We start from the raw sequence: 23496 nt of genomic DNA on the forward strand, positions 1-23496 counted from the left end.
TATTTGAGAACAAATATACAAATGAGAGTTTCTTTTATTAAATACTTATCCAGGAAAAGAACAGAGCAACAACATTTTAAAAAACTGAGCTATAGTTTGAAAAAGAGCTGCTCCAATATAAAGGGGGCCCCGGGTCAGTTTGGGGGGAACCTGCAACTTGAGGGAGAGTGTTATCTTTCTCAGCTGGCTGTTCCCAGCTCCCAGTGGATCGGAGGACAGGATTCAAACTCTCCTGCTTTTTTGTTTCATCCATCGGCTGAACCAGTGGCTTGGAATTCCATTCTACTTCCTCTCTCTTCCCTCAGTGTTTTTCCTGGGGTGGTTGGTGTATTGCTGCTGTGGCTTTTCTGATCACAGCCAAAAAAAATTTCTTAAAAACATCGTCTGGCAACCATTGCCTTTTAATTCATTCATTGTTTAATTTAGCCATCCTAAAGTAAGTGGAAGTGGGTGTTTACTATCACAGCTGTTTTGAGCGACTATAGGTTGGAACAAAGTGTTCCCGGAAAGGATAGGACATAATTACTGTTTAAAATAATCCGCATCTGACCCACCTTTTTTCTCATCCAACACTGTCGTCTTCAACAGGACTCCCTGACCTCTGACTCTGAGCTCTCTCAGTACTTTGCGCAAGATGTCCCAGGCCTGTTGTCAGACTTCGTGGTGGCCGGCTCTGAGGACGAGGATCCCCCGGGAAGTGGCTGCAGCACCTCCGTGGACGGCAGCCCACTGCCCGGCACCTCCCGTAAGCAAGGACTGTTTTCTGACTCCGGCCACGACGGAGCACATATTACAGTGCTAGGAAGTGGAAAGAGAACTGGGAACCATGCCTCTCACTGAGTAGAAGCCACCTTCCCACCCCAGCTACCTTCAGAGTTTATTCTTGGGAAATCCCGCTGTTAATGACCGGCCCCCCACTTCTGTACCCAGCGTGTTGAAGGAGGCTAAACCCACCTTCCTTTAGATGTTACTTACACAGTGGAGTCTTGAAATTTGTGGCATCAGATTATGGCTGACAACCTGATGGCCTTATATTTTAGGGGAATCCTAGCCAAATTCCTCCCCTCACTGGGCCCTAACTTCATTGTCTTTAGAAGGAAGCAAGTGAAAAAGTCAGAACTTGTAAGAAGCAAATGTTACCAAACGAGTTTTTAAATGAAACCTCATTGATTATTTCTCAGTATAATCTGAAATAATGATCCGACAGACACCAGATTGATCTCCCACTTTGCTGGGTGGTTTCATTTCTAATGGCTGAAGAAGCAAATCCACCCCCGTCTCCGGCAAGGCAGACGGGGACCTTCCCTCTCACTTGGAGCAACTGATGTGCTTCCTCTAGTCTCTGATGGGAGCACTGCAGGGCGGAAGCCCGTGTAATATTTCACTACATTTAACAAGATGCAAAGAGTTTGCAGAGCAGCCCACACTCTCCTTCCCTTCCCAGGTTGGAGTTTATAAATCATGTGTAATCTCAGGCTTCAGTGCCCTGTGCTCTTGGAGCGTATGCATCCATGAATCAAGCCCCCCTTTTGCAGATGAAGGAAGGACCTCAGGTGACAGGAAGGCACAGGCGTGTGGGACTCGGTGGTCCCCGGGCAGCCTCCCACCAAGCAGTTCTCAGCAGCAGCATTCGGTTTGAACCCAGCAATGTGTTAGATGTCATGGATGTTGACAAGTTATCCATTTCTGTCTCTAAGCAGCACACATGTTTAAGTTAAACAATCCAGAGATTGAGGTTAAAAAAAAAAAAAAAAGGTGAAAACACAAAAGGGAGGCCAGTAGGAAGAGGAGAGGGAAGCTGGCTGTCTGCTCTGTGCTGATCCCCAGAAACCATATCATTCAAGCCTGGTGTCTAGAGGCCAGAAGGTGTGTAGCTGGCATTTGTGAACGTGGAAACGCTCGTGTGTGATGAGAAGGCTTAGATTAAAAACCACGCCAGCCGGAAGCTATTTCATTTGACTTTTCTTTCCCCACCCCCCGCCAGCTCACAAGGAACCAGGAAAAGCCAGGGCCAACAGCCTTGTGTGTCTGGGAAGCCAGTGGACCTCTGGGCTCTTCCACAAGCAGGTGACAATCGCCAGACAAGCCAGCCTCCCTGGGAGCCCACAGGTCCTCCGAAATCCTCTCCTGCGCCAGAGGAGGGTGGGCTGCTTCGAGGATGATGCCAGCGATGAGGAAGAGTTGGATGGCGAGGGGGACTGTATTTCCCTGCCAGGGACCCTCTCCGGTCCCAGCAGGCCTCTGACAGAGGACAACTCTACACATGTCTTGACTGCCTCTTCCAAGGTTGTGGGTATCAACCAAGAGGAACAGCTCCAGAAGCCAGTCAGCAAGGCCTCCTCAGTGCCTCTCCTTGGCAGCTCGCCAGACTTACAGGAGAGCATCCCACGGGGCATGGGGGACACCCTTTCCAACCTGCTGGCCCCTTCAGAGCCCCGCAAGGGCAGTCCTGGCTGCTCGGGAAGGAAGGAGCTGTCAGGATCAAAGAGTTCACCCAAACTGGCGTACAGAGCCGGGGCAGGCACCCCGGGGCTGGCGAGCATGGACAGCCCCAGTTCCCTCAAGCAGCAGCAAGACAACCTGGGGTCCAGGCACAAACCGGTGGCCAGGGTCAGCCCACATCTCAAGAGGCTCGAGACCAAGGCCGGGCCCAGGAGCTCAGAAACAGCACACCTGACCGAGGGAGCCAGCGACCCATGTGGTTCAGACCCGAAAGCCCAGGCCACTTCCATCAGGGTGAGCGTGACTGGTTATCAGCCAGGCGGAAGCGCGGAGAAGGTAACTGCTCCCTCTCAGTTACTTGGGATCTAAGCGAGTCTTGAATGAGTGAGCATGGAGTGTGTTGTGAAGTGCAGGGTAATCCGCCCGAAAGAAAGGATAATGATTGGAGGGTTATCTTTCAACAGAGTCATTCATTTCAATACACAGACTGCCTGGGAGCCTGCTAACACCTGACCAGGGTGGTGGGGGGAAGTGCCCAGGTGCTGAGTCATAAGATCATGGGGCCTGAAGATACAACCACTCTCTTACCTGTGGTTACGGATGGAAGGGAAGTGCCAGGCCAGTGAAGGAAACCCCTGGGCCTGGTAACAGCTTTTCCACTGACTAGTTGGTGGTCCCGTAGGCAAGTTATTGAATCTTTCTGAACCGCAGTCGTCTGGGCCGTAAAATAGGGATGGTGCTGTCTGCCCTGATCATCTCGCAGAATCCAGATGACCATCAAACATAGGACACAATATACAAAGCTGAGCTTTCCCACCATTTCCAGATACCAGCAGGAAGCTCCAATTACACAAATGTGGTGTTTTGTGATGGCTAAGAACAGCAGTCAGCACCAGACTTGAACAGTTAGCTACAACACAAACATGCTTCAAAATGAAATGTCATAGTAACAAGACAGGTAAACCAGGGTTTAACAAGTGACAGCCACTTGGGAAGTGACTTAATCATTCTTGTTGAATTTCATATTTCATTAAATATTCTTGTACACAATTTCCTGTTTATAGGTTTTAAACAAAACCTCCCTTAAGGGATTATTTCAGTTAAGTATAAATGCTCAACAAGAATAGTTCTGATAAAGAATCCCCAGGTCATTCAAATTCTAATATGCATTGACCAAGGGAAAAGAAAAATAGTAATGTTTGTTTTAACATGTTTATTACAACAGATACAATTCAGTGATTACCTCCAGTGGTCACGGTTCTGACTGATCCTTACTTTTTCAGACATTCTGCCGTGACGATGTATAATTACAGCCACTCACACCCTTGTATCACGCGGAATAGCGGGCACGCATTCACTTAGAAACGTATAATGCGCCACATTAAATGCAAGTCAGTATTACTCTTGTTACTACTACTTGTTTACCAGTATGTTAGAATGGCCCAGAATTATCAATTTGCTCATTTTTTTTAATTTCAATAACCTCCACTTTAGCAAAGAGAAAGAGAAACAAACATTGTTTACAAATCTCCTCAACGTAAATAATTTCACTTAAAGCAAAGAATCTAAGATGACTTACAAAGCTATACAGGCAGACCTCGGAGCCACTGCGGGTTCGTTTCCAGACCACCGCAGTAAGGCGAGGGTCACAACAAAGTGAGTCACGTGAATTTTCAGTTTCCCAGGGTATATAGAAGTTATGTTTATACTATACTGTGGTCTATTGTGCAGTAGTGTTGTGTCTTAATAAATAATGTACATACCTTAACTTAAATATATTTTATTGCTAGAAACTGCTAACCACTGGAGCCTCCAGTGAGTCGTAATCTTTTTGCAACAGTAACATCACAAATCACTGATCGTAGATCACCATAAAAATAATAATGAAGAAGTTTGAAATATTGCAAGAAGTGCCAAAATGTGACAGACACAAAATATGACGAAAGTGAGCAAACGCTGTTGGAAGAATGGCACCAACAGACTTGCCTGATGCAAGGTTGTCACAAACCTTCAATTTGAAAAAAAAAACCAAAAAAACAAAAAACAAACCTGCAGTATCTGCAAAGCGCAATAAAATGAGGTGTGCCTGTATTTATAAAGATGGGTTTTCAAGTGGCTTGTATAAACATACATAAAAAGAGAGCCAGAACATATAAAGTCACAATGGCTATTCTAGGCAAAAGGGCTTAAAAAAAATAAACCTTCTAGAAAAAGTAGAAATGCACATCTTTTTTCTTCCTCCTAGAAAAACTGATTACCTCCAACTAGCACATGCGTTTTAGAATGTAATGTTCAGCTAATGGGTAAACCTCTTCCTTTTCAAAGTATCCCAACAAGTTTTGAATAACTGTATAAAGCCAAACCAGGGGGCTTATTCATAATAATTTATATCTATTAAGATAAGAGCTCTTGTAATTGTGAATTAGTATTCCCAGTAAGAACTTGGAGTAGCATTTAAAACTTCTGGACAGAAGAAGTTCAATTTTTCTCCTAAAATTGTTAGTTCCAAGGTTTTATTTATATACATGAAAGACAACAGAATGCATTGCTATAAAGTATTTACCCTCAAATGTTGAAAGCTTAAAAATAAACCCAAAGTTTCTCTTTTGGTAAATGGATAATCTTCTACTGTTTTTATCTAATACTTTTAAAACTTGAGATGAAATTCACATAACATGAAATTAAACATTTTAAAGTGTACAGTTCAGTGGTACTTGCTGCATTCACAACACAGTACAGTCACCTCCTCTATCTCATTCCAAAGTCTCCTGCCGTGTTTTATATATTACCTTTATGCCTTGCCGGTGAATGTGAAATTCACTGAGTAAAGCCCTGTGTATATTTCCCTCAGCAGGTAAACTGGCATTTTACTAAATGATTCTTTTTTTTTAATTGAAGTATAGTTGGCTCACTGTATTAATTTCTGGTGTACAGCATAGTGTTTCAGTTATACATATACAAATATTTACATTCCTTTTATTTTTTAACAAGAGGGGCTAAAAGATGCTCTATCCCTTCCACCTCTTTCCTCTGCTGCCACCTTGGGGCCACTTTGTGTCTCCTGCACTCGGGGTAAATTTCAAATAAACCTGATTTAACTTTTTAGCAAGTTTGTTTTAAAAGTTTGTTTTACAGGAGGTATTAGATAGAAGAAAGGAAGATGAAGTACTTGGCACTTGGCTAATGTGAAATTTTGAGATGTTAAATGTTAATTTTATTTCTCCAGATGAGTCCTCTCCCTGACTCCCAAACTGAGGAGCTGGTTTTAGTCTTGGGCAGCACGATGCAATATTGTAACAATAACACCTTACACCTCTGTAGCCTTCTGTATGCTGTGTGTTGTTTTTGTAACTATTATCTCATTTAACCATCTTTTATTTAAAACTCTATGGGTTAGACAGGGCAAGTCTTGCCATCCTCATCTTTTTAAAATTTTTTTTATTATGGTAAAATAATATAAGATTTACCATCTTAACCCTTATAAAGTATACAGTTCAGCAGTATTAATACATCCCTAATGTTGTATAACCATCATCACCATCCATCTCCAGGACTCTTTGTCTTATAAAATGGAAACTCTGTACCTATTAAACAATAACTCCCCACCCCACCACCACACCAACCCCTGGAAACCACCGTTCTATTTTCTGTCTCTTGTGATTTTGATTACTCTGTGTATGTGTACCTCATGCAAGTGGAATCATATAATTGTTTTTTTGTGTGACTGGCTTATGGCACTCAGCATAATGTCCTCAAAGCTCATCCATGGTGTAGCACGTGTCAGAATTTTCTTCCTTTTTAAGGCTGAATAATATTCCATTGTATGTGTATAATACATTTTGCATATTCTCTCATCCATTGATGGATACTTGGGTTGCTTCCACATTTTAGCTATTGTGAATAATGCTGCTATGAACATGGCTGTATGCATATCTCTTTGAAACCCTGCTTTCAATTCTTTCAGCTGTATATCCAGGAGTGGGATTGCTGGATCATGTGGGAGTTCTGTTTTTATTTTTTTGAGGAGCCTCCATACTGTTTTCCATAGTGGCTGCACCATATTACATTCCCACCAGTGGCGCATGGGGTTCTAATTTCTTTACATCCTCACTAACCCTTGTTATTACTGTTTTCTTGATTTAGCCGTCCTAATGGGTGTGAAGTGATATATCATTGTGGGTTTTATTTGCATTTTCCTAATCACCCACATCTTAAAGTGAAGAAGACTGAGGCTGAGAAAGAGGGACAAGACCATGAAATTTCTAGGGGACCTTAAACCCAGAATCTGATCTTGTGGCTTCTAGTCCTGGGCTCTTTAAATTTTCCCAAATCAACTCTTTGCATATGATGTCTTAGGACGCAGAAACCCTGAAAGCCTTTGACAGTGACTCACAGTTGTCCTTCTGCCAGGAATCTCTGGGAAAGCTGCCCGTCGGGGATGGAGGAGTCCCCACCAATGGAGGGCCAGCTGGTGGCCTGCCCCACCCAGATGCTGGCCACCCCACAGAGAACCTGCCTGAAGCTGTGCTGGGGCAGGAGCAACAGCCCAGGACAGGTAAGGTTACTTTATCAATCGTTGCACTTCAGGATGAGAGGGTGGAAGTTACCACAGTAAAAATGTGGAGAATTTTGAGGGGGAGAGAAATCTTACACCGATTCATGATAGTTAAAGCTACTTGCATTTAACACCTTTACTAGATCATTGTGCCTAAACTCACAGTTTTAATTCGACGTCGCGTGCGTACATGTTCAGCCAGTCTTGACCCACTTTGTCACATGTACCTAGCGAATGAGGCATGGATGAAACAGGAGGATTCCCTACCCTTCAGCAACTCAGCACTCTGCTTATGTGAAATCAAATGGAAAATGGCAGGAAAAACCTCCACAGAGGACAAGAGGAAAAATAGTATTTTCTACTTCATGCATCCGCGGAAAATAATAGCCTAGGGGCCTGCTGCAGTCAGCAAGATGCTTCCGGGCGCAGGACTGGCGCTGGCCCTGCAGGCTGTCCTCAGCCCCGGGGTCCTGAACGTCAGCACACCTGTAGCCCACTTACAGTTAGGAGGCTGAACCAGACCCTCTGGTCCTTCCCCACTGACGGCATCCGTGTAAAGGCTGCTGAGCTTTCTGCCCCGCGGTGCGCCATCCTCGGGCCAGCTTTCTTCCTGTTATGGGGCATTTGGCGGGTTTACGAGTGAAAGGATATTTTGAAAGGCGACTGCCTCCATGTAATTTCATCTTCTTCTACGTTGTGCACTTTGCGTGAAAGTCAAGCCGCTAACAGCATTTTAGGGTTTGCTCAGCAAAGGGATTGGCCGGAAAAACGGTCTTACAGCCCCTCCTCCTGTCTCACGGCTGCTTTTCCCCGTTATTGGCACTGCAGAAGCAGGAAAGTCACGCTGAAGGGAACTCAGGAAGGTTGAGCAGAGAAGGCAGGAGGCCGTGGGTAGGAACTATGTGCCCCCGGCCTTCCTCGGGGACCCGGGGAAGTTATGTCCTGTCTCTGTGGGTGTCTTGATGAGCCAGCCTTGTCGTGGTCTCTGCTCCCTCCCTCTCGTGCTCAGGGTTTAGGTAACTGTGGGCTGTGGCGCCAGTGACCACAGACTCTGTGATCCTGGATACGCTGCTTAACCACTCTGTGCCTCGGTTCCCCACTGGTCCAATGCAGAAGGTCACAGTATTGAGAGGAAAATTAAGTGCATGAAAAACTTTTAGCACAGTGCTCAGTCCTAATAATTAGCTCTTAATTGTTGATGTAGGAACTTCAGTGGGGAAAAGGCATAGGCAGCTAGGATGCTTTGCGTGGGAGATGTGGAGTGAATGTAGCATTTGCGGGAGACATACTTCTCAAAGCAAGGGCTTTTGATTTGACTGAGTTTTTTACTCCAACCTCAGACCCAGGGTTCGTAAGAAAATACGAAAATTTTCATGTGCTTTGTTATGTCAGTTTCTCCACCTGTTATAAGATGCCATGTGCCAGAGGTGGACAGATAAACCCAGGGGTATGTAGGCCTTTGGAAGAGGAACCCCCAGGACGGAGTGGCTCTCCGGAACCCAGCTCATGGAATGACTCTGTTTCCCACTATCTCCAGGCAGGCGGCATCTTTCCCTGCACCTCGGAGAGTCCATGCTCTTTCTTGCTTCTCTGCTTTGATTCCCTTTCCTTCCTCACCTTCCTCCATATCCCTCTGTGATCATGCTGACCCTCCAGAACCCCACTCAAGTCCCCACCCTTCTGTCACAGCTTCCTGGGGTAATCTGGTCTCCTGGTGGTCCCACTTCCCCGAACCTGGTCTGCAGAATCAGCTGAAGTTAAGGAATCAAACAGAACATCGGCCTGACCCCTGTGGATTTTGTTGTCAGAGGGCAGATGGCGTACAGAAACCCACATGAAGAATTTCCAGTGTCCCCCATCCTTAAAAACAACCAAAAGAGAGGAAAAAAGGGCAAAGGCGAAGGTTCATTCTGCCAGCCCGTCTGGGTTATTCTAGAGCCTCTAAAGCAGGGTGGTATTTGTTCAATGTGAGCACTCTGTAATTTCAGAGACAAAAACAACGAGGCCTACATTTAGGCTGTGGAATGTCTTTCTAAAAAAAACCAAAAAATTGAAACTGTTTTACAATTTTCACTTTTTTAATTGAGTGGTTTTCTATTTTCTTACCTTCCCCCCCTTTGTCCCCCCCACCACTCCACCTTTTGTTTACCTTCTCAACCCAGGACTGGACAGCTTCCCCGGCTCTGTCCCTTCCCCAGGGCAGAAGGACGTGGCTCACCCTGACCCCAGCAAGACCTCAGTGGACACAGGGCAAGCAAGGAGACCTGAGGACCCCAGAGAGTCAGAGTCACCCAGGGTCCCTGCGTCTGAGGATTGCACATCCCCAGGGATGACGGCGGCGGCTTGGCCTGATCTCACCGAGACTAGAGCAGCCCCAGAGGCCAGCTCGCCTGACACCACCAGGAAGGCAGGTGCCCACGGGCGAGCAGGACCCAGAGCCGAGGGGGCATCTCCAGCTAATGCCCAGCTGTCACTGGACCTCCCATCACAGGAGAAGAGAGACGGCGCTCCAGGTCAACACAGCAAGGCTGTGCAAACCTTTATCCCTGAAAACTGCCAGGAGTCAGCTCTCCTCCAGGGAACAGACCCCGGGTCTGTGGGGGTACTGCAGGCCAGCCCCTCCCTACCACTGCCCAGTGACAGGGCCCAGGACCAGGATGGGTGCATTGGTGTCTTGGGGCCTGGCTGCCCTGGGGAGCTCCGGGAGAGCCCTGTGACTGACATAGACAGGCTCATCAAGGAGCTGGATGCTTCTGGATCCAGGCTCCAGTCTCCTGGGAAAGGGGAGCGGCTGAGTCAAGAGGGCACTGCTCTCGAGCAGCGGGCAGCAGGTGCAGGAGGTGGAGGCCCCCAGCAGGCTGAACCGGCCTCAGGAACCCAGACCCCCACCCCCACTCCCAGGAGGGCCTGGGTCTCCAGCCAGGCCCCTCCCCCACAGTGGGCCTCCCAGCCTTCGGTTTTGGACTCCATAAATCCCGACAGACATTTTACTGTGAACAAAAGCTTTCTGAGCAACTACTCTAGAAATCTGAGCAATTTCCACGAAGACAGTACGTCCCTGTCAGGCCTGGGCGACAGCACAGAGCCGTCTCTCTCCTCCATGTACGGAGATGCTGAGGACTCGTCTTCAGACCCCGACTCATTCACCGAAGCCCCACGAGCTCCCACCAGGGATGGCTGGTCCCCTCCTTGTCCTTGTCCTCTGGGGTCTCCTCACCAGGGAGACACGACGGAGTCTGAGGAGGAGCAGGTTGAAATCTGTTCCCCCAGCGTGTCCCCCATTCTGCCCTCAGCTACTGCACTTGCTCCTGCTCAGGCGGCCCCCTGCCCGGCTTCAGCCAGAGTCCTGCCAGTGAAACCCAGCACCCTGAGCCACACGGCAGGAGATGCGTGTGAGGGAGCCTCCTTCGTGCCAGGAGCCTCAGGCCCATCAGCCCCAGGTGCTCCCCAGCCGCTTCCTCTCTCGGATGGCAGCTCCCAGCACCAGGACTCTCCTGCAGACATAAGGACCTCACCCAACCACAGGCCCTCGTGTGAGGAGCAAACCGGGGAAGCCGCCAGTGCTCTCTCCGCAGGGGAAGATGCCTGGCCTTCTCCAGTCACCAGGCCTGTCCCCAACCCCCAGGCCACCCCCAGCTCTCCCAACATGCTGAATGGTTTGGAACATGACCAGCTAGATGACAAGACCCCATGTAAAGAGCAGAAAACGAATGTTCACCCAAATGAAAATCGGTCCTCCTTCAGGGTGTGTGTCCCTGAGAATGGAGAATCGGTTCTGGCAAAGCTGCACATCTCTGAAAGTCAAGACCTCGATGACTTGCTGCAGAAGCCGAAAACAGTCTCCAGGCGGCCCATCATGGCTTGGTTTAAAGAAATTAATAAAAACAACCAAGGGACACATTCGCAGAGCAAAACCGAAAAGGAGCAATCCACGATGCCAGCCAGAAGTCTGGACCCCAAAAGCCAGGTGCTGAGCTCAAGCCACAAAAAGGGGGTTGCTGTGTCTGACAGCCCTCCTCCGCTGAAGCTGAATCTTGAGAATAAAGACCCACCTAAAAAAAGTTCGGTGGAAACCCTTTTGAGTAACTGTCAGAAGCCCAAATCAGGTCCTAAGCTGAAGAAACTGAGCATCAAAAGCAAAAGCAAAGTCAGTTCTGAGGTCTCAGCTGCTAATACAGGGAAGGCTGGGGGTGCGGAGCACAGGAAGGCCCTTGTTCCACCCCAGACCTCCCACAAGATGCTTTCGAAGGGGATGTCACACCGGTTCCATGCAGCTGAGCATGAGGAACCAGACAGAACTGCCGCAGCTGCCCCCCAGTCTCCCCAGTGTGTGCTGGAGAGCAAGCCGCCCCCGGGGGCCCCGGGCTCCCTGAAGCCCTCGGCGTCCGACACCAGCATTAGGATGTTCATTTCACCCTTGACCTCCCCCAAGACTCTTCCTGAGCAAAGTGCATGCAGTAGGCCCTACCCAGCTGTCCACTCAGAACCCGACCGAGGCTGCCCAGCCACCCTCCGGTCTCCGAAGTGTGGACTGGAGAGTAAGGCTCCCCCTGCAGCCCTGGGGCCGGCGAGTCCCGCGGCACCAAGGAGCAGCGCGTCCATGGGGGCCAGCAAGCTGGAGGTCCCCTCTCCTGGGCAGGGCGAGTGGCCCCTCTCCAGCCAAATGGATTCCGCAGCAAAAGCTGCCCAGTCTGAGGTGAGTGGCGACAAAAGAAGCAGAATAACTGCAGGTGAGCCCCTAGAAAGAACCAATCAGCTGAAAATCATTGAGTTCTCTTCTGAAAGAATGCCAAAGAATGCATGCGGTGACAAGCCAACTGAAAGAGGGTTCTTGGCCCAGAGCAACTGTCAGGAGAAGAGTGAAATCAGCCTCTGTCACCAGTCAGTGGAATCGTCCGCAAACCATCCATCCACACCCGCGTCCTGTGCCTTGCAGGTGGAGCAGGAGACGCAGCGATCTTTCACTGTGGCGAAACTGACCTCCTCCTCCTCCTCCCCACAGCTGCCAACCAGAAGGGCAGATTCCTGCCAGGGCAAGTCATGCCAGATGTCAGACTCCCTGGGGATGCCCAGGAATGGTGCGCGAGTGGGCCCGGCGCCCGATGACCATCCCTACTTCACACCACGGCCAGCGACCAGGACCTACTCCATGCCGGCCCAGTTCTCCAGCCATTTTGGCCGGGAGGGCCATGTCCTGCACAGCCCAGGGCGGTCCCCACGGGACAGCCAGATCCCCGTGACCAGCGGGGGCCTCCTCGAGGCCAAGGCGTCCAGAAGCGGTATTCTCGGCCTGGTTAATGGACAGGGCATATACAGTGTAAAGCCCCTGCTGGAGACGTCGAGGAACCTTCCAACAACAGATGAGGGGGATGCCCTTTCAGTGCAGGAAACGAGCTGCCTGCTCACAGACAAAATCAAAGTCACCAGACGACATTACTACTCCGAACAGAACTGGCCCCCCGAATCTACCTCATTTTTCTCTGTGAAGCAGAGGATCAAATCTTTTGAGAACTTGGCCAATTCTGACCGGCCCGCAGCCAAGTCTGGGGCCTCTCCTTTTTTGTCAGTCAGCTCCAAGCCTCCCGTTGGGAGACGGTCATCTGGCAGCGTGGCTTCTGTGAGCCTCGGCCACTCCAGTGATCCAACGGCGAGGTCACTGCGACGCAGCCTGAGTTCCTGTAGTGAAAGTCAAGGTGAAGCTAGCACCCTCATCGCCCCAATGACCAAGTCCCCCTCCAGCATGATGCTGACTGTCTCGCGGCAGAGCCTGGTGGAAGCTGGTAGCAAGATGGCTGATTTGGACCCAAAGAGATCACCTGGTCCTTCAGGAATCCCTGCCCCGACGGTGGCCCCGGCCTCTCCCGCCAAGAGGAACAAGTCCTCGGTGCGTCACACCCAGGCCTCGCTTCTGTCCCGCTCGAAGCTCCAGGAGCTGAGGGCCCTGAGTATGCCTGACCTGGACAAGCTCTGTGGCGAGGACTTTTCGGCTGGGCCGACGGCTGTGGTCTTCAAGACCGAGCTGGAAATTGTCCCCCGGAGGTCGCTTGGCTCCCCTGCTGGAGGCCTCCACGGGTCCGCTGCCCTCTCGTGCCCCGTGAAGGGGGTGGACAGGGTCTGTCCAGGGGGAAGCAGCCCTAAAGCCGCTGAGCCTGGGGCACCCAGTTCATCCCATGATGTGGGTGAGACCACCCAGGATCTGCCTTCTGGAAAAAGCTGGTCAGTTAAGTAAGTATCCAGCCCTCCCCTTTTATTTAAATAAACTTTCTTTTTTATGGACTAGCTTTAGATTTATAGAAAAGTTGCAAAGACAGAGCAGAGTTCCCATTACCCCTCACCCAGCTCCTCGGAATGTTAACATTCTATGGAACCACGGTCCACATGTCAAAAGACGTTAACATTGTGTGACATGATTATTAGCCGAACGACAGCCTTTGTTCTGATTTCACTGAATAAATTCCACTAACGTCCTTTTTGCTATTCCAGCATCCAGTTTTGTTTTTAATATCATTACTGGAAAAACAAAGTGTTTACAGGGAAAAGTGTTGCTCTAAAGAGAGGCTTCTATAGGACATGGTACTCATGCAAAAGTGCCACGAGAGAGATGGCAGGACAGGGAGGATCAGGGTCTCTGAAAGTGACTGGAGTCAAACAGAAGATGTTTTAAAAGATTTCACTGGAGCCTGTAGAATATTTAGTATGTCTGAAGTTTTCTGTTAAACTCCAGCATTGGTCCCCTAACATCTTGGCGGTATCCCAGGATCCATAGGAACTCCCATTTCCATTGGCATGAATGAAATTCCTGTTTAGCATTTGGGATTCTTCAGTTTGAAATGGGAGTTTTGACCAAAAGAAAGCATGAAAATCAGAAAATACTTGCAATATGGTAGAAATCAGATCATTTAAAATGCATCCTACAAAATGGAGAAAGTGCTTTTTTCTTTAACGTTCTTCATATGTATTTATGTCATTTAGTTTGCATCAACTTCTGGTCTCAGCGGAGGATCAGCAAAGACTGCAGTCTGTCTTGTCATCAGTGGGGTCAAAATCTACTGTCCAAACTCTCATTCAGGAAGCGAAAGCACAATCAGAGGTGAGTGAATACAGAAAACACAGCAAGATGAGCCAGCTACCACCTTAGCGCGCATGTGTGCCTGAGCTCAGAGGGCCCAGGAGAGCGCCCTTCGAGTCCCGTGTTGTGAGTTCTCCAACTCAGTCTGACTTCTGTCTCTGTTGCTTGTAGCTTGCTTTCAGAAGCTAAACCTTGACTTGAATTTTTAGGTGCCAGATTGGTTTTAATTCCCCAGTAGCAACTAGTTACCATCCTCTCCCCCCGTCCCCCCACACCTGGAGTTTGTCTGGAGCGAGTCCTCCAAATAGGATTAGGCATCTTGGAACCACTGGGGAACGATCACAAGTTCCTCTGTCCACCTCACTGGACACAAACTACCTGTCAAGGGAGCCCCCTGCTGGGGAAATGGGAGTTCACCTCTGCATAGCCCTATGCCAGCCCAGTGAGTAGACATGTCAAAGAAACTTACTAATCATTACAAAGTCTTTTAATAAATCGAATGTGATAATAGACAGTAACAAAAGAAACCATGGGTTCATATCTAGAATACTTCTCTGAAGCACATTGATTTCTCAGAACTATTTATTGGGATCTGAGCCCTAATAAATGTATATTTTTACTTTAGAGAAAAAAGCAAATATGAACAATTTTTCTTTTGAGCTGTAATATACCTGAGTCATTGATAACCACCCGAGAACACTGTTTCAGAAATTTTTATGTTACCCAGAAGGGCCATGATGTTGGCATCTAATGAGTGAGCCGGACAGAGAGGAGATGGGGTGGAATAGAGGAGACCATGTCCTTTCAGCATCCACTCCCTTTGGATTCTCAGCCCCTAGTTTGGTCTGTGCAGTAAGGAAGCGCCTTGAGACATTCGTTTTTAATTTTGTTTAACTGAAGTATAGTCAGTTACAATGTGTCAATTTCTGGTGTACAGCATAATGTCCCAGCCATGCATATGTATACGTATATATTCGTTTTCATTACAGATTACTACAAGATATTGAATATAGTTCCCTGTGCTATACAGAAGAAATTTGTTTCTTATCTATTTTATATATAGTAGTTAATATCTGCAAATCTCAAACTCCCAATTTATCCCTTCCCACCCCCTTTCCCCCCAGTAACCATGTTTGTTTACTATGTCTGAGTCTTCTTCTGTTTTGTAGACAAGTTCATTAGTTGTCTTTTTTTTTATTCCACATAAGTGCTATCATGATAGTTTTCTTTTTCTTTTGGGCTTACTTCACTTAGAATGACATTCTCCAGGTCCATCCATGTTGCTGCAAATGGCATTATTCTTTCTTATGGCTGAGTAATATTCCATTGTATAAATATATGCATCTTCTTTATCCAGTCATCTGTCAATGGACATTTAGGTTGTGTCAATGTCTTGGCTATCATAAATAGTGCACTATGAACATTGGGGCACATGTATCTTTTCAAATTAGAGTTCCCTCCAGATATATGCCTAGGAGTGGGATTGCTGGATCATATGCTAAGTCTATTTTTAATTTTTTGAGGAATCTCCATACTGTTTTCCATAATGGCTGCACGAAACTATATTCCCACTAACAGTGTGGGAGGGTTTCCTTTTTTCCACAGCCTCTCCAGCATTTATTGTTTGTGGACTTTTGAATGATGGTCATTCTGATTGGTATTAGGTGATACCTCAGTGTAGTTCTGATTTGCATTTCTCTTATAATTAGTGATACTGAGCATTTTTTCATGTGCCTATTGGCCATTTGTGTGTGTATTGGCCACTTCTCTTCATTGGTGAATTGCTTGTTTAGACCTTCTGCCCATTTTTGGATTGGGTTTTTTGGTTTTTTTGTTAAGTGGTATGAGCTATTTATATATTCTGGAAATTAAGCCCTTGTCAGTTGTATCATTTGCAAATATTTTCTCCTATTCTGTAGGTTGTCGTTTTGTTTTGCTTATGGTTTCCTTTGCTGTGCAAAAGCTTGTAAGTAAGTTTAACTAGGTCCCATTTGTTTATTTTTGCTTTTATTTCTATTGCCTAGGTGGACTGCCCTAGGTGAACATTGCTAAGATTTATGTCAGAGAATGTTTTGCCTATGTTTTCTTCTAGGAGGTTTATAGTGTTTTGTCCTACATTTAAGTCTTTAAGCCATTTTGAGTTTATTTTTGTGTATGGTGTGAGGGAGTGTTCTAACTTCATTGATTTACATGCTGCTGTCCAGTCTTCCCAACACCACTTACTGAAGAGACTGTCTTTTCTCCATTGTATATTCTCGCCTCCTTTGTTAAAGATTAACTGACAACATATGGCATTTTTTACTTTCAATAAAAGAGTTTAGTCTATCCTTTCCCATCCTCCTTCAACTAGTTACAAAGCATGAAAGTCTTACCCAGGGATTTTGAGTCAAGGTGGCTCGGTGGGCTCACGCTTTGCCAGGCCCTCTTTGCTCCAGACATCTTACAGTGTTAGATGTAAGAAAACCAGAAAGTGTCAGCTAAACTCGTAAGTGAGACACGCACCTGTCAGGGACTGCAAACCAAGCAGAGACTTTTTGTGTGGACAGGGCACTGAGTGCCACCCTAGGGTTTTTCGGGCTTCCCTCACCCCCTCACCCTGGTTCCACATTCACCACCAGCAGGTATTGTGGCTTTGTACTGAAGATGACTCCTACTTCCATCAGAATGCAGCTTTCTTTTCCTTCTTTCCTCACTGCCATCAGTTAATGTCAGAAAGGAGCCGTAAGTAGAGGTGTCCTTTCTTTGCCCTCTTCAGAAGTTTCCTGCCTTGCTTTTTTGTAATGAGGATGATCTTAGATGCTGAAAACGGAACTGCACAAGACAACTTCCTGTGGCCTCTGGGGCACTTTGAGATATTAGACAGTCAGGAAACAAGCCCTGGTCTTTGATTTCAATACCCTCCAAACCCTGGAGAGCTCTGGGTGGGTCTGGCTTCCCTGAGGCTGTGCTAAGCCTCTCAGACAGGCAAGACTTGGCCTGGCCGTCAGTTTCTAGGACACTTGTGTCCTCAGACAACTGGAAAAAATAATTTGAATAAAGTTTTGGTGACATGTGCTGGAATGCAGGAGAGTCCCATTTTCAAATGTCTTTACTCCAGTAAGGCATTTACACGTCTGAGGAGTGTTTCTGTTTCTGCATCAAACTTCCCAGAAGCTGCAGAGATCATTTCCCAGACCACACGTTCCTGTTTTTGTTGAGAACGCCTAGTCCTCATTCTTCTCTCCAGTGAACAGTGTCTGAGCACATACATGCTTACACTTGCCCATGAAGTCAAAATCCACCCCCCCCCCCATTTCTGTGGGATATTCAAGTGTCAGCATATGGAGCCCTGGTCTGAATGAGCTGCTTTAGAGAGGTGTAAAATGCTCGGGATTACTCTTTAGGACTTACTCGGACGACTGAACACTGTTTCTTTTAAATACCGAGTTCTTTTCCCAGCACCCATCCAGAGGCGGTTTTCTCTTCCAACGTTCTCACTTTGTCTGTCAAAGCGATCCTGGGGGGTTACTGGATTTTTTTTTTTCTATTGCCGTGTATCGGATTGACAGATTACAAATCACTCCCTGGGAAACCTATGCTGAGCCATATCTAGCATGTGGATGAAGGAAATCAAAATTCAGATTGTTAGCCCAGCAAACTTTCTTACTTTAAAATCTTTCATTCCAAGGTTTTGATTGATGATTGAAATACAGGACAGTCTTCTAGTAAGAATGTTCTAGTCTCAATACAAGTTGACAAGTACTTTTAATGCACTTTGTTTTTTTTAACATACTTCGGATTTTATGACTGCCAGTTCATGCATGAATTGCACCTGATAGCCAATGAACTGAACATGGTGGGAGGAGGGCATAAAACTGATGGCCTCATTGTGCTCTCATCCTGTCTTGTCACCTCTTTGCTGCTGACAGCACAGGCTTTGCTAAATTGTAAAGAATCTCCTTTATGATTGAATTATGTGCTATGATCAGGATTGGGAACACACAATCTAATGCCAAGAATGGCTTCTAAGGTGTCCTCTGTCCCCACCCTATCCTGGTTCAAGTCCACCTTGTGGTTCTAGAGCTATAGGAGGGACCCTGGCAACTCCGCGTGAGCACCACCAGGGGTGATGCGGGATGTCTGGGACGGGGCCGCCGACCCCAGTGCTCCTAAAGAACCCCTGGGGTTAGTGGTGGCAGGTTCTGCAGTTCCACGGGAGGGTTTACATCCAGACTTTCTTCCTTTGGCACAAGGAATAGACTTGCTTCTGTTTCTTCTCACTAGACTAAAGAAGATGTTTGCTTCACAGTCTTGAATAAAAAAGAAGGCTCAGGTCTGGGATTCAGTGTGGCAGGAGGGACAGACGTGGAGCCAAAATCAGTCGTGGTAAGTGACGAGGGCGAGGTGCTGCCGGGAGAGGCCCTCCTGAAGCAGCCTCAGAATTTGATGAGGACAGAATTCACGTCAGTGGGTGGAAGAATGCAGGTGTTTGTTCCCTGCCACCAGAACAGAAACCAAACGGTGGTACATGTTTTCATTGATAAAGATACGTATTTTTTAACACAAAGCTGACTGATGTACAAGGTTGAATGGATCTATTAGATGCCAATACATATAAACATAGTGGTCTGTATCCTCATTATTCACCTCAATATCTCATTGTTTTAAGCTTTAGGAATAATTGACCAAAATTTACATTTGGTCTTTATAAAATCACTTCTTTCTCAAGGTCATCACTCAGAGGCCTTTGAAATCATTAGGGAGGCCACGTTCCCTGGACAAGACCAGGTCTTCATCCTTTTATTCTTACTGCCCCATGGAGTGCCAGGCACATTTTAGACACTAGCAAGAATAGAGTAAAAAATGTATTGAGGTGCTGGCACTGACATTTTTAATCCCATTCCTCACATGGAGTGTTGTCCATAAACCAAGTGTTTGTATGATTTGGAAAACTTGCCATTAGATAGTTCCTTTACTACAGATTTGCCCTTTGGCTTTTACTGGAGGTCATACATGAACTTGGCTTTTGTCCTCTCCTTGTCCCAGGTCCACAGGGTGTTTTCTCAGGGGGCAGCTTCTCAGGAAGGGACCGTGCACCGAGGGGATTTCCTTCTGTCAGTCAATGGCACCTCATTGGCTGGCTTAGCCCACGGGGATGTCCTGAAGGTCCTGCACCAGGCCCAGCTGCACAAAGATGTCCTCGTGGTCACCAAGAAAGGGAGCGGTCAGCTCCGGCCCTCCACCAGGCAGGAGCTCCCCCTGGCCAATGGGAAGGGCTTGTTGTCCAGAAAGTCCAGCCTCCTGGAGCCTGGAGCAGGTAAGAAGTCAACAATCGGCAGGGTATTGAGCAGCTGGTTAACATGAACGAAAATAACCGTCATCACCTGGGTCAGGGAAATCAAATGTAGTGAAGTCTAGTGTTTGTGGGTGCTTCTTGCAAAAGCAGTGTTACAAATTAGTTTTCACCACTGGGTTTTGGGTTTTTTTAAACTTCACTGTTGAAGATTTTAAATGACTGACAGCTTCTCTAAATGCCCTCCTAAGAAGGAATCCCTTTCACATTTACATCCTCTTGTTGGGAGAATCAATGTTGAAAGAGAAATTCCAGAACTGAGATTTGTCCTTGGGAAACATCAGGGTTGTAGTCTTTCCTGTTTTAGATGAACATAAGGAAATGAGGGGACAAAGTGTTTAAAAAACAGAGACTGCCGCCTTAATCAATCAAGAAGAGCCAACACAAAGAGGTTCAGAAACAGATGGTCTGTGTGCCCTCCATTCTGGCATCCCAAGGCTCCCTGTCGTAAGCCATCCCACATACTTCCTCAAACTAAGTGCCACTGGGATTTCTGAAGCCCAGGCTGATGACTGCTCTCAGCTAATTACTCCAGACCTCTGTGGAGTCCTTGGAGTTAAGGAGCAAGGCTGGGTTAGTCCAGAGGGTAAAGCAGAGTCTAGAGACGCTCAGGTTGGGGGTGGTAGGGCAGGGACATGACGACTTTGTTTCTTCTCAGCATCTCTCCCTGATGAAGTCAGCTGAACTCCTCCCTGCTCAACTTGGCTCCATCAAGCCAAGCTTCAAGCCTGAGCTATTTGTAATGACTTTGCTGAAAATGGCACTGATTCCACTGAAGGCATCTGTTTTTCCAGATGCCTCCCCAGGGTCAGGGGTGTTCTTAGTTTTCCCCCCTCTCTGCTGTCTTGCTCTCATCCTTCTAGAACGCTGAAGCCCTTCCCAGTACAAGGAAGCACCTTATTCGTCAGACCTTGTCATGCTCACCTTTGTCCCCGCACTGTCGCGACTGCTTGGTGTATTTTCAGTGGGATCTGGAAACGTAACCTGGCACTTGGCACTTAGTCTTAACAGCTCCCAGAGATTATGGAAGACTATCCTGAAATTTATAATTGTTATGGGCATCTGGCCTCGAACCAGCCTCTAAGAATTATCAAATAGCAAGCATGTTCAGGGCTTAAACCTATTTCTTCATATTCCTATTCTGTAAAATCCCCCTGCCCAGGGCTCTACCGGATCCCACGCAGTTATTCCTTACTGTGCACTGAGAGCATCCCACTTGGAAGCTTTTTAAACTCCTGATGACCAGGAAATTCCCATCAGTTCAGTCAAACTCTGAGGGGTGGGGGCCTGGTGTGAGTATCTTTTTAAGACCCCCAGGTGATTCCAGTGTGTAGCCAGAGTTGAGAGCCACTATAGTGGGCACGTTTTCCTGTTTAACAGCAAGTAAAATCAGCTATTGAGAAAATGGTGCTGCTCCCCTCCGCCGCCCCCTGTTAGTATCCTTCAGACCACGGGGTGTGCCCTTCATCTTCAAAGGCAATGATGCAATCTTGGCCTCAACCCTAAGTGGCAGTTCAATATGTGGTCTTTCCCTGGACTCCCAAGCAACTGTGGGCCCCTTTCCACTAGACTCAGACATCCTTCAATGATACAATGTGTAAGAAACAAAAGGCAAGTTTACAATCCTATTCCAAGCCCCAAGATGGACCCCAGCCCAGCCTCTCCAAACTAGCACATAAAGTAGGCACATACTTGTTGCTATGGAGCAGGCATCACCATGGAAACGCTCTCCCCACAGTGGATCTGGGAGACGGCAACAAAGGCAGCTAGTGTGTGATGCAGACAGCCAGCCAGAGGCGGGGGTACCCCTCACAGGAACATGCATGGTGGAAGGCAGGCAGCTCCGTGTCTCCAGTGAGGCCTGGCATTTGGGTGGTGCCAGCTGTCAGTACCAGACTGTGACACTCCAGGGCCATAGGCAGCCAAGGTTGGCAGGAAATCGAATTTGATTCCCCAGGCGTGACTTCAATCTTCACTGAGACACACACCAACTGTGCGGGGCTTGAAGGCAGTCTGGCTTCTGGGATTTCTGCTCGGGCCTAAGTGTCTTCCCTAGGCTGGCGGAAAGTGCTTAGAAAAGCGAGATGCAGGGACAGGAGGGCAGCTCCAAATTTGGGAGACCAACCCTAAAGTTGGTCTCCAATGCTGTTACCAGCACTTCAAAGTAGACGAGAACACACTGGGGGGGGGGGGGGGGCAGACAAGAGGGGATGAAGGTCCCCGTCACCTTCCTCCTTACAAACGCTATTGCCGCAGGGAGGAGCACAGCTGCGCACGATGCCGTGTGTGTGGACATGCTGAAGACCTCGGCTGGACTGGGACTGAGTCTGGACGGAGGGAGATCGTCTATGTCTGGAGATGGGCCCCTGTTCATTAAGAGAGTGTATAAAGGTAATGTCCTCGAAAACCCAATCAGCTGCCCAGTACCTGCATTCTCTCCGTGTATGTCAGTGCCTTCCATTTGGAAATCAAATTTGTTTAAAAAGGCTTTGTGACGTGCAGGTTTACTGGGTGTCAGCTCTGTTGTCAGCATTTCACATGTAGTAATTCATGTCATCCACATGACAGTTCTGGGGGGGGGGGCACTAGTACTATCACTCCTGTTTTACAAAAGAAGAAACTGAGCCACAGGGGAGTTACACAAGCATCTAAGGTCACACAGATCTAACTGCATGCAGGCAGCTTGGCTCCGGAGACGTGCCCAAGCTCCTCGTTCCTGTCTTCATGCTTTTAATTACTATGAGCTATTATTGATGTGAACATACCAACCTAAGTAATGCTGTCAGTCAAGGATACTTAACACTGATCAAGACGAGCCACTTAAAATCACACATACTGGATTACAGGAACGTAAGATGGGAGCAGGAGGTTATCACTGACATAGTTGGTAGATACGAGGTCTCTTCATGAACCTGAATAGTTCATTTTATTATCTTGGACAGATCTCAAAATTCTCTCTTCAGGTCCCTGAGCTGAGCAGTTATATTAATAATATTAATTAATACTATACCATAATACTAATATTTCACATAAAACAATATCAGTACATAACAGATACTGTATATAACATACACACATATACTGATATTGCTAATATAATTGTTCAGCCCAGGAACCTGAAGAGATTTGGGGAACTGTCCAAGATCATAAAATGCATTATTCAAGTTCATGAAGAGACCTCATCTCTGCCAACTATGCTGATGATACCTGCTCCCTCCCATCTTACTTTCCTGCAGTCTAGCATGTACTCGAACTGTAAATGGGTTGTGAATAACTGAGTTAGCAGGGTAGCAAGTAATAAGGTCAGTTCTTCTTAGATAAGGATTGTTACTTTTTAAATGACCCTCTAGTCAGTGGCATTATGGTATATTTCTACAATTGCATAATAATTTAGAAGCCTCTTCCCTACTCCTGGCACATAGTACTAATAGAGTTATTTCTTCAATATGAAGCTGTACTTAAAAAACTCACTTCATGGATCAAAAGTAGAAATGAAGCCCCTACTGGTCAGCAGGGGCTGCGAAATGTGCAGCGGAAGCTGGGGATTCAGTGAGCACCCCCTGATTTTGTGGGAGCCTGGAACCAGGCTGCTTGTGATGCAGAGGGCTGGGACTTGCTCTCTGCTGGTGACGGGGGTCAAAACAGCTCTGCTTTCTAGCTTAGGTAGCATCTAGGGACAAACTGCTCATCCCTGCCACCCGCCCTTCCCCAGGCAAACAGAGGACAGGCATAAATCAGGAGCCAGGCCTCTACTGTGTGTGATGTCTAGATCGTGGTCCCAGAGTAAAGGGAAAACTCCATATTAACTTGACAGCAGTAGAACACAGAAAGCCAACCAAGGCAAGCATTGAACATGACTGTAGGAGCACTCAGCAAGACCCTAAAACAAAGATTACAAAGTGCATGAGGAAATCACCAATAGACATGATAAACAGGAAAATCCATTAAAAACTAAGGCAGAAATATTATCCATGAAACAAGAGGGTATTCAAAAGAAGCAGACATGTGTTAAAAGACATGCACACACAAACCTGTTAGTGAAAAGGCAGCCAAATATTTTTTAAATTAATAAATAGAATTTCAAACTGTATTAAGTCC

The 23496-nt window shown here is 47.1% G+C and overlaps 1 protein-coding gene across 8 annotated transcripts in view; it reads left to right on the forward strand.

The window, feature by feature from the left end:
* The window catches only part of PDZD2 (PDZ domain containing 2), a 341923-nt gene that overhangs the window by 312399 nt on the left and 6028 nt on the right, over positions 1–23496 (forward strand). For all 8 annotated transcript variants that reach the window (XM_074356721.1, XM_010955569.3, XM_074356728.1 and 5 more), the window contains 8 exons: positions 589–745; positions 1985–2778; positions 6853–6997; positions 9160–13222; positions 13970–14087; positions 18330–18431; positions 19092–19362; positions 21655–21789. In XM_074356721.1, coding sequence (XP_074212822.1) covers positions 589–745; positions 1985–2778; positions 6853–6997; positions 9160–13222; positions 13970–14087; positions 18330–18431; positions 19092–19362; positions 21655–21789 — 5785 coding nt within the window. The remainder of the gene's footprint in view (positions 1–588; positions 746–1984; positions 2779–6852; positions 6998–9159; positions 13223–13969; positions 14088–18329; positions 18432–19091; positions 19363–21654; positions 21790–23496) is intronic.

Source organism: Camelus bactrianus, chromosome 3, assembly GCF_048773025.1.
Source record: "Camelus bactrianus isolate YW-2024 breed Bactrian camel chromosome 3, ASM4877302v1, whole genome shotgun sequence".
NCBI classification, from domain to species: domain Eukaryota; kingdom Metazoa; phylum Chordata; class Mammalia; order Artiodactyla; family Camelidae; genus Camelus; species Camelus bactrianus.